Genomic DNA, 11,843 nt, shown 5'->3' on the forward strand with positions numbered 1-11,843 from the left:
TTGAAAGCTTTACTTGGATGCTGCCCCTTGGTGCAGGTCACCTTTGCACCACAGAGAGGCGCCTGTCAGACTTTTGATTGTTCCAGTGACTTCCCTCCTCCCCCTCACAACCCTCCCTCCCCTCCTGCCCTCTTCTAGGCCCGCCCTGCCAGGCAGGGGCCTTCCAGGCAGGGCCTCTGCTTGGGGGAGGGGAGAGATTGAAAAAACAGGAGGAGCAAAGGGCTGACCAGCCAGCACAGCAAATAGCACTCAGGAAGCAAGTACAGCATAGCTGTTCTGCAAGCAGAGTGGTGAGAATAATTAGAGAGGTTAGGAAAAAGAGAGAAGAGAGGGTCTTGATTAAGGAATACTTACACTCATCCATCAGAAGCAACCCTACAGGAGAGATGGATCCCAGCAAGGCCTCTGCTCCCCCTCCTGGCTGGAATCACGATGACAAAGCAGGAATGGCTCATCCACCACCACCCTACCAAGACCATCTTCAGTACCCCAATCCGGGGGCTTACCCGCCCCCAGGGGCCATGCCTCCCCAAGGGGCCTACTACCCACCTGGGCCTGGGGGTCCTCCAGCAGGAGTCCACATGGGCCAGCCTTACCCTCAGGGCCAATACCCTCAGGGCCAGTACCCCCAGGGAAACACGGTTATGGTCCAGCCTACGACGGTGTATGTGACCCACTCACCTCTCATCAATCCGGTGCCGGACTACTTGGGTTATTCCATTTTCACTATGTTGTGCTGCTGCTTCCCACTCGGCATTGCGGCCCTCATCTTCTCTATTTCTGTGAGTATCCTGTGTAATCCAAACCTTTAGAATGTGTGTGCCATTACGATTCAGTTTAGAAAAAGGTAAAAGTTTTGATGTTCTTAGAAAGATTTTTGTGTTTCAATAAGCGCCATATTCAAAGGATACTTCTCAAAAATGTTCTCAACAAGCAAAACACAAATGATTGTTTGCCTATATTACTTAGCATCTTTTGATACCAGATAGTTTACGCTCATAGTCCTGTGCATTTAATTTGAGTGGCCCTTACTGTAAGTTGTTGTATGATTCAGACAGATGTATTATAACCCAAAGATAGCGCTCCCTCATCACTGAGCCTCAGGAAAGGGGAACTGGTCCTCAAATTGCATTGTTTTTTCTTTACTATTAATATTTCTTTGCACCTTTCTTAGTGAAAATCCCAGCAGTTAAAAAAAGCAGAAAACGCTCAAGGAATAAGTGGAGATAAGAGGAAATGGTTGGAGCAAAGATAGCTTCCAGAGCATGTTTAAAAATGAAAGTTAAGGAAACACTGAAGGTCTGGATGTTGGAAAAAAAGCTGTTATGGGCTTCTTTCCAGCATTCCATGACAGAGGGAGATGTGAGAACAGCAACAGTGAAGTGATGAGGACACAAAGAGAGTCCAGGCTCTCATTTGTCACGCCTCATAAATGTGCATAGATAAGTATGGGGGGGGGGGGGGGTTACTTCCAGGAAAATGAGTGGTTTGTAGAGACTTATTGTTGCTTTTACAGCTGTTTGTTCATTGATTGGGGGAAATTGCTACAAGTGTTTTATGTAAGATTATTCACACCTCAATAATAATCAGTCATTTCTACATCAAGACAGTCAGGCTATACATGTGCTTACTGTACTAAATGATCAAACATTATCCTATCATATCCTATTGACAAAAGGTAAAACATTCACCTTTGCTGCATCCAGGTTAATAATTAGTTTCTAGCTTAAAAGTCACCATCCCCAGTGTGGGTTTCTAACAGGAAAAATCTCATACCGTGTGTTTGTGAATACAAGCAGCTGTCTGTGAGTGTTAAGAACTTTGACACATGGACGTGCTAATGCTAATTTCATCCCTGCTGCTAATTATGGCAAAGAGCAAAGCAAAAGGGAATGAAATACTCAGAACTGTTAAGACTAATCTTCATTATTTCCCGGTTTGGAATTGATCTACAAACAGGTCTCTTTAAAGGCCTAGCTGAATCTCTCTTTAGGCTTGTAGCACACTATGTGCTGCTGTGTGTTATATCTTGGGAAGTCTCATCATTTTAAGATGTAGGGACCATACTAAAGTATGTTTTTTGTCATTGGCAATGATAGAGTCCAGAACTTGTGTATAGCTAAATTTTCATGAAGGTAACACTGTTTATCTGTGTTACTTGTGACATCTCTCTTCATATATGAATTAGATATAGGTGTTACGTGGACACATCACTAAAAATACATTCGACAAATGTCTTGAATTTTCCAAAGTTATCCATTCTACTGATGTTTTCTCTAGGCACACAGCCAGATAGTTTGACGTACTTGTGTGTGCATGGGTATGTGCCCACATGAGGACTGAGATAAACCAGTCAAACCTGAACCTGACATTTGATCAATTTGAACATGCAGATACATTTGAACTCTACACTTTCATTCTTCTCCCTAGTGTTAAACGATAATTAGATGGAGTGGACCTTTTTAAAATCTCTTTTGGATAAGCCCCAAAGTACCATTCATCTTGTGACCTTACTCTTCTTTGTCTCTTATTTTCCTTTTTTGTTTCGTTAAAATAAAAGGGCAATCTGAACAGTGGTGGTCATGATTTGCTGAAAACCCTCAGGCACGGCATTCTGAGTGACGCCACATACTGCAGATGTCCTGCAAGCCGGTTGAACAATACCACAACTGTAGTACCACAACTGCAGTAGTTTGACTGAAAACAGGCAGTGTGCACAGAAATCACGTGCAAATGTATCTCAATGTGTTATTCGGAAAGTCCCAGAGGGGTTGATCTTGGACATCAAGAGGGTGTTTTGTTTTTTTTTTGCGTGTGGTTCTATTGGCGTGTATGTGTGTGTGTGTGTTTGTTTGTTTGTTTGTGTGTGGCAATATAGAGGCTTTATTTCAGGGACTTGCTTTACTGCACTGGGCCTGAGCAGGGGAAAGGAAGGCTGGGTTCTAAAGAGAAGCGGGGTCTTTGACCGGAAGTTCACCACACTCTCACAGATCTTTTCAAAGTGTACAGTAGTTGCAAAGCCAAGGGGCCCATTTCAGGGGTGTGTGTGTGTGTGTGTGTGTTTGTGTGTGATTAGAAAATCTTTGAGGAAAAATCCAGATTTCTTTCTCATCGTCAAATCGGAAGGTCGGAAGGAAAGGGCTGTTCCTGCGCATTCCAGGAAAGGGGAGGGACCAGAGATCACAAATTAGTGATGCATCAATAGAAGTGCCTAGATTATCTATGTCAATAGAAGTTGCTAGGAGACAGCTCTTCTATGACCTTCTCTGGGTTAGGGCCTGATGGGAAAGGGTGTGTGTTGTCACATGTGCAACTGGAATGTCTGTGAGGTCAATCCAGCAGTAAACTTTCCAAAGAGCAGTTTTTATGTTTATTTTGGGTTTATGATCAAGGTAGATGACTTACCGCCACTAAAGGCTGTTTGGAATTGAAACTGTAATAATAATAAAATTAAAAAAACAAAAAAAAAACATGTATCGTCCTGATTAAACAGACAGACATAGACACAAGTCTAAAATAATGTCTGAAATCTAAAAAAAGGGATTAAGTTACCATTCTGGAATGAATAAAGGACAATTCTGGCCATTTTTAACATAGATCTCTGTTTCTCAAGGTCACCGAATACTGTCAGTACGAAAGACGAAAAGAATTGGTTCTACCCACAGCCCCAGAGAGAGCTCTGGTTCTACCTAGCTTGACTTGTTGCAGCCAACAGCTAGAACTGTCAGGCAGCTAGAGTGCTACACTGGGGGTATTACATGAGGGCTTATTGCATGCACAGAGCAAAGAAAGCACGCATCCTATTATCCTATATTTCGGGGTAGACAGCAAATGAGCGAGTTTCCATTAACATAGAGTAAGGAAACTGGAACGGAAGTGATATAGCTTTCTTTGCTTTTCTCTACATTGGTCTTGACAATTTTGCACTTGTCTCTTCTAGCGTTCTTTTGGGAACGTACAGTATGCCCAAGAACATAACTAGTAGGAAGCTGTGATCTACTCAAAGAGGGCAAATCCCAACTTCTCTACCTGAAATGGGAGCAGATGAACTCTGAACAGATGAGGGTAAAATTGAAGAGCATAGCAGTAAGCAACATAGGTGTCTGCAGTGCCAAATAAGATGCCATTGAAACCTTAGGCTGGTCGTTTGGCCTTGTTGGATGTTTTGATGGGAGTGTTATCAGGCTGATTTCAGATTAACATTTATTTAATGTTCTTTTTATTTTTTACAATTTATTTAAAATGCTTTTTCCTGACAATTGCCCTGTTCCTTTGATCATACATGGAAGTTGAGCTGTGTACTTTTCAATAAGGTTTACTTTTTGTGGATTTGTCAATTTTACAAGTTAATTAATGCTATTAAACAGGTTTTGGGAGTGTTGAAAGAAATACATTTTAGCAGATTTTCATCACCCAGATTCCACCTTTTCTGTAGAATGTCCCAGCCAATTCTTTTTGGGGGGCAAACAAAGAGTAAGAACATACATATGCAAATAAATGAATAAATGTCATAAATCTCATGTTCATCTGATATAAGAAAGCTTTATAATTAGGTGTCCATCTTGTCCAACTACACTGCAAATACAGCATTATGCCGCTGAACTGAGTAGTCAAGGCCTACATCTGCCAATTCTGAAGGATGTTTTCACTTCACGGTCAGCTGTTTTCTCTTCTAATTTTAATAGAAGGCATGAGGCTGCAGGAATAACTCCAGAGCCACTGGCCTTAAATAGTTTCTCCCTGAAGTTTGCAGTGGATGAAGTTCTTTCAGTTGCATTGTTTGACAAATACAATTGCAATTGCAAAAAACTTGAAACTTTCCTTTGCGGCCAAGTAAAACTTCATGGTGAACTTCTAGCCTATGCTATAATCTATAGTTTGTTGGCATTCGATATGAACTTTTTTTTTTTTTTAAGTTTGCACAGAGGTGCGGCTCAACTGGTGTATGAGTTAGTCACATAATTGTGTTGATCTTCTTAGTTGCACTTTCATTGCATGTTTTCTCATGCACAGATAAACTATAGCATGTGACTTGTAGAGGGTTGCTGAACTATAGGTCAATGCCAGCATCATTTCCTCAGCAGGTTTATGGTCAGTGTGGCATCTATTCAGCTCATTGTGATATACGTGGTTTTCTGGTGACAATTGAACATAAACAACTACAAAAATAACAACTATGATGATAAACAGAAAAAAGCACTGGCACAGTGTAAACTGCTTTATTGGAGGCCAGTCCAGTTTATCAAAAAGCAATTGGACAACAAGGCCAAGGTATCCACCTTACAAAAATGGGAGGCATTAATTTGCAGGGTCAAAGATCTCATACCTCTTGTGTGATGAGTTGCGTCATTGTATAAAATACATGTTGCTGTTGAGTGCTCTTTCTTTTCTCTTTCTCTGTAAATATCTATTTTTGTCATTTTGCATTTTTAATATCTTCTTTTTAACACAATGTATGCTTTTATATGTCATGTATCATTTTATTATTTCATGTAACCGTATTGCCCCCCCCCCCCCCCCCCGTCCCCATTTATATAACTCAATAAACAGTTGATCACAAAAAAAAAAGCAATTGGACATTATGCCTTAGACATGCATGTATCAAAACAAAGGGGGGTGAATGCTACACCCTATTTTTGTTACTATAGTATTTGGCTTTAACTAAAGATGCCAGATGCAAATCTGCTCATACTCTACATCTGGTTTATTATTACCAGTCACAAGACCTTGATGCTGCCTGCTTGTTGAGATAAAATAAAAAATCAGGATTAACCTGTAAAAGTAATGCTGCCATGAAAATATTATAACTACCATCATAAATTATACAGAAATACTGTAATTTGCTAGAATTGATCATCTAAATGATGTATTGATTAGTGAGTGTCATGTATGTTATATTGGTGATTGCACACTGAGTGAATAATTTCAAGACATTTTCAGTGGCCACACTAGTTTATCCAAAGGTTTTCAGTTTTATTTAACACTATCGTCTGCTGGCCAAAGTGCTGGCAGCTGCTTTCCCCCTCTGTCTATGTAAAGGCACCTATTGGCTCTATTTTATTTGAAGCTTAACTCTTTGATATCTTCTTGTATTTATTAATGTTAGCCAACAGAGCTTGTGTTCACTTGTGCCTTTTAATCAGCTACGGCCAACATAGAGCCTGCCAAAAAGTCATCTTACGGATTGACTACTAACTATTCTGGTCTCCTCAAAGCACTTTTAGGGTAAGCTAGAAGATCCACTTTAAAAGTTCCATTTTACTTTCCCGACAGTGAGATTGCGTAAGTATGACGAGTCTAACATAAAACATCTGCCAGCTGGTCACAATTACTGAGGAATTTTCTCCTAAATAAACAAAAAATAAGTCTGAATACGAGGGTAAAAGGAAAAAAGAGAAAATATACAACAGATTTTTTAAAAATGATTTATTGTTGTTACAACTGGTTTTACTTGATGTCATTTTTGAAAATTAAAGATCCAATTTGCTCTGCTTTTTTATTATGATTTTTTGTGTTTCTTCTCCATTCTAAACAAATGTTAAGGGCCTCACCCACACAGATTCATTTTGTGGATGAGCTTTACAGTGTTACTTTTTGAGGCCTAGGGCAGGGGCTGTCAGTTGTGCAGCTGCTCAAAGATGTTAAGGTGTGGAATTCGAAGTTATGCTAGGGGACCAACACATGCTGATGCTGTGGAGCTTAATTGGGTGTGGACTTCTGTGGAAGAATGTGCTAAAATAAGATCAAGGATGTGGTTTTAGATCTGCTCTCTGTAGTTTAGGTCGTTATATTAGTACTGTACTGTTTGTCTCGCAGTGGGCTCTACTGCAGATGCATTCACTCCAACTACAAAAAAGTTATTTTGCTCTTTAGTCTAAATAGAACACTATACTAGGCTCTGCTTGACTTTCCAAAAAATGATGGCAAAGTCACCAAAAACATGCTTCTTGTGTAAAGAAATTAGGCCTCATGGTGACATGATAGTTTTATTGTGTGTTTGTGCAGACTCGTGATGCCAATAGCCAAGGCAACCGACCGATGGCTGAGAAGAACTCCCAAACAGCACGGAAACTGAACCACGCCGGCCTCGGCATTGGCCTCACCATCATCATCCTCTACATTGTCTACACTATTGTCTTATCCAGTTATTAGTCCTCTTCTGGAAAGTTCCAAAGGGATGGCTGTGTTTCCTGCACAGCAAACAAAAAGGATTACTTGTTATGTCTTCATATACGACTTAGTACACACCATCTTGTAGGTTTATCTAAGGTGACAGTATTTGCCAAAATATGACATGTCATTATTCACATGGACCAGGATGATGTATAAGTACATCATGAAACATGTTGTCTTTAGAAGTGCCATTGTCTGGGCAGTGGTCTTCTGACCACTCGTAGTGTTGTTGAGGTATCTTTCTTACATCACTTACATTGGTCTTCTGAACAGTTCATTTCCAATTCCTTTCCAAAGACTCTTGTTCATATATGTATAGGTTATAACAATAACTGATCATATGCATTTGTTTGTATGCCTTATGTCTGTTCAAATTATTCTGCGATATTCATTTTGATGTTAAAATGGCATCCAAAAAGTAGTGTCCTGATGTTTAGTCGAAAATTATAGCATCACATTCTAAACTATTGAAGACTATGTAAGATATTTTTTTAATTTCAAAATATGTATCTCCCTTTACAATGTCACATGTTTTTGTATAGATACTATGAATGTTATTTTATTTCTTAGGGCAGAATATTATTAGATCATAGATCATTGATAATAGACTGAACTAAACATTCATCTGCTCCCTTTCTGCACACCTTGCACATGTATTCTGTCTAGCATGCTGTGTATTTTTGTGTAAAATAAATAAACACACAATAATGCATGCAAGTGTAAGTGTATTGGCATCTTTTGAAAGAAACGGATAGTCTTGTGACATCAGTATATCCTCTGTGTTCCCATTCCTTCCTCATAAAATTGATGTTCTAAAACTGATAGTTCCACTAGAGCGTTGTGCGAAAAGAGGGTGGGAATAGTGCAATAAGTATAAGTATAAGTATATATACTCTTTTGATCGCGTGAGGGAAATTTGGTCTCTGCATTTATCCCAATCCATGAATTAGTGAAACACACTCAGCACACAGTGAGGTGAAGCACACACTAATCCCGGCGCATTGAGCTGCCTGCAACAACAGCGGCGCTCGGGGAGCAGTGAGGGGTTAGGTGCCTTGCTCAAGGGCACTTCAGCCGTGCCTACTGGTCGGGGTTCGAACCGGCAACCCTCCGGCAATAGACTAAGGTTTAAGATTAAAAATAAATATAGTTCTATCAGAAAGACTCAGGGAGGTATAATGAAAGTTAACACATGTTTTAATCCATCAAAGGATACACAAAATACATAAGCAACAATAAGATAGTCTTTTTGTCATAGGCCTCGTTCTCAGTCTAGGTCACTCAATGTGCAAACAGACCCTTGCAGATCCTGCCTGAATGCGACGGCAGGTGGCGGAGCCTAGCCCCAAAGAATAAGAAAGATACCCACCAGAAGAATCATGGGGAAAGATACCCACCAGAAGGAGATGAATCAGAGAAAGCAAGAAAGAGTATCCGATGACATTAATAAATATACTATTCATAAGATATTTCATGATTTGATAATTATTCAACCACCTGTAACTCAAAGATTTATGATTGATTTAGTGCTATGGAAGGGAATCAAGCTTGCAGATGTTGTTAACTAACATGTAAATTTAAATGCAAATCAGGTTTCTCGGTATAGTATACTTGCATACGTATACTTGGGACCTCGTGGTGCAACGGTAGCGTGTCTGACTCCAGATCAGAAGGTTGCGTGTTCAAATCACGTCGGGGTCAAAAAAAATCAACACTTGAGGGCAGCCATGGCCTACGGGTTAGCGCTTCGGACTTTATTTCGAACTATATTTATTTTTAACCTTAAACCTTAGTCTATTGCCGGAGGGTTGCCGGTTCAAACCCCGACATGGCTGAAATGCCCTTGAGCAAGGCACCTAACCCCTCACTGCTCCCCGAGCGCCGGTGTTGCAGGCAGCTCACTGCGCCGGGATTAGTGTGTGCTTCACTTCACTGTGTGCTGAGTGTGTTTCACTAATTCACGGATTGGGATAAATGCTCAGGTACAGTGCAGCAGGATTGAGCTCACAGTTGCAGATTCTTGGGGTCACTGCAGCGGGACAGAGGTTGCGGTTGCAGATGTTCGGGGCAGTGAAGCAGGAATAGAGCTTGCCGTTGCAAAGGCTCAGGGTTAGAGCAGAAGAAATAGAGCCTGCAGTTGCAGAAGCTCATGACGCATGATTCGATGCATGGTGGCCCGAGTTGGCCTTATTCAAGCAGCGGTACTAATGAGACAACCCACAAGCACCCAGACCCAGTGCACAAGGTGCCAGCTGCACAAATGCCACCGAGCCAAAGCCCTGGAAACAGACAAAGCGAAGAGGAGATGAATAAAGTAAGATTAAATTTAGATAATAACCACCGCCAGACTTTTGCAAGAGAAAGTACATGATTACAAGACAAAATAAATCTGATTTAAGGACGACCCCTATTAAAATGATGCCCCAAAATAAGATGAGCAGCATAGGTAACGTAAGCTAAACAAGACAAGAAAACATGAATATTAGACATCGTCCATGGGTAATAAGTTCAGAAGAGGTTTAGAAAAGGTATTGAGAATAAGACCAGATGATAGAAAGTTTGAGCTCTCGAGTGAAAACATGACCAGCATTGGTTTATGCAGCAGATGAAGCGAAGTGCAGGAGCTTGCATAAGCTCAGTTCTTGCGATGCAAGAATGTGGTGCAAATGTGGTGTAAGCACCCGTGGTTTTATGCTAATTTGACAAACGATGCGAATCGAGACGACTTCCGAGTCTTCCATGATGAGGCCTATATGTCGATGTCGATTGAGAAGTGTTCTGCTTACTAAGAAGCAAGGCCGTAGTCATGATGTCAACATTGGGGGGGGGACCAAATCTGTGGCGGGGTTTGGGGGACCCCCAAACACAATTTCAATAAATTTCCTTGCATGCAAAAATATTATTAAAAATCACAAACAAGTAATTAGTTAACTTAGTCAATTAGGGTATTCCAAACTGTTGACGGACATAGGCATAGGGGGCATAAGACAGGGGGGTCCTGGGGGCTTGCTCCCCCGGAAGATTTTTTAAAAATTACCCTTAAATGATGGCTTCTAGTAAGTTTTGTGGAAAGAGAAGAGAAGGGTGGAGAAGAAGCAACTTCACAGGCAGTTAATTGAATTGTGAACCATTGTTTAGGCCTGGCCATCCCGTAAATCCCATACGCAGAATGAATACCATTAAGGCAAAGCACCTGGTTGAACCCATTGAACACAGAGCTGCTGAAAGAATGCTTGCAGAGCTCAGAACCAGGGTTAACTAACCAGCAGCAGACCTAAGGGCACAACATAACTTAAAACAAGACAAAATACAATCAACAGATACATAGCTGGAGTACACTGGCACTTATGTATGGTCGCTGAGGATGAAGCATATAACTTAAATAAAGACAAGAGATAGAAGAGTAATCCTCATCATGCTGACTGAGTGAAATAAGATTAAATGTGAAACAAAGCACTGCTCCAGAGCAAAGAGTAAATGGGTGTTTAGTATATGTGAACCAGCACCACAGTCCCTGTAAAGAAGTAGATACAGTTGTGCTCATACGTTTACATACCCTGTACATACACATGCTAAAGTTGACTAAAAAGAGGAACTAGAATTGCGGTTCCGAGGAACTGCAAGAGTGGGTTTGATCAGGGGCATGGAACTCGGCCTCATCCAAGGATTCCAACGGTACCTCATTTATGAAAATCGGGCACACGGATCAAAAGTTATCTGCATTAACGCAACATCCAATAAGCTAAAACGCATAAATAACGTGGTTGCTATGCTGGTTGCTAGGGCAATCATGCTGGTTGCTACGGTGGTCGCTAGGTTAGAAGGCCAGCGCCTCCTGAGAGGCCTGAAGGGTCAGTTCTGAGGTTGTTGGCTGCTGTAACCGAAAAATGGACTGCATTTTCTTAAAAGACAATGTGACTGAATGTGACTAGTCTGCACAGAAATGTACGATTTTTCCCACCCTCATCGACCTTGTTTAAATGATCACACGACGCCTCCTTGCTGCTTTGTCGTCTAAATCAGCCTTTCTCAAACTTCTTTGACCTGAGGCCCAGTCAAGGCATACTTTGGGGTCATAGGGCCTACCTACATGAACCCACCCCCTCCTCCCACCCCCCCATCAAATTGTAATGATATCACAATTATTATTATTTTTATACTATATTGCTATACATGCACTTCAAAACAGTCAATGTTTAAAGTGCTAAGATTGTTCACAAAAGTTTGTGAAAGCATGCACATCAGAGTACTGCTTTACTAATGTAAAATATAATTAGGCCTACACTAGTTTCATTGTTTTTGCATTGTTGCATGATGCTTGCATGAGAAATACTTCTCAAAACAACAGCAATTACATGGGTGCCGTTGTTTTGGGATGTTTCCCTCATGCAAGCATCATACACTGATAGAGTATATATATATGCTATTTAATTACATTTCATCTGAATGCCTGAATGTAAGAATTCAGGAAACACAATACCAGCTTTTAACATTTCTGTTGTTTACTAGTTTATGTAAATCACATAACACATGAACTGTTTACATACTACTGATAGCCCATTACTGTACACAATAATACTGTGCCCATTCATTAACATATTAAACATCAGGCGTCTTGTTTACACATTTAAACCATATTTGCACTTCAAATTTCGACTCCAAATTGTAGT

The 11,843-nt window shown here is 40.6% G+C and overlaps 1 protein-coding gene across 1 annotated transcript; it reads left to right on the forward strand.

The window, feature by feature from the left end:
- The first annotated feature begins 231 nt into the window (after nucleotides 1–231).
- Nucleotides 232–7,885, forward strand: LOC121720700 (MAGE-like protein 2). The gene is made up of 2 exons (XM_042107055.1): nucleotides 232–782; nucleotides 7,006–7,885. Exons 1-2 carry the CDS (start codon nucleotides 387–389, stop codon nucleotides 7,150–7,152), a joined length of 543 nt encoding a protein of 180 aa, XP_041962989.1. The 5' UTR covers nucleotides 232–386; the 3' UTR covers nucleotides 7,153–7,885.
- Nucleotides 7,886–11,843: the final 3,958 nt, after the last annotated feature.

Source organism: Alosa sapidissima, chromosome 10 (assembly GCF_018492685.1).
Source record: "Alosa sapidissima isolate fAloSap1 chromosome 10, fAloSap1.pri, whole genome shotgun sequence".
NCBI classification, from domain to species: domain Eukaryota; kingdom Metazoa; phylum Chordata; class Actinopteri; order Clupeiformes; family Clupeidae; genus Alosa; species Alosa sapidissima.

Excerpts from the sequence above, each read along its gene's own strand:
- LOC121720700 (XM_042107055.1), top strand. The coding sequence starts at position 387 with ATGGATCCCAGCAAGGCCTCTGCTCCCCCTCCTGGCTGGAATCACGAT. Across the intron at positions 783-7,005 it reads CCCTCATCTTCTCTATTTCT|ACTCGTGATGCCAATAGCCA; the intron begins GTGAGTATCCTG and ends GTGTTTGTGCAG.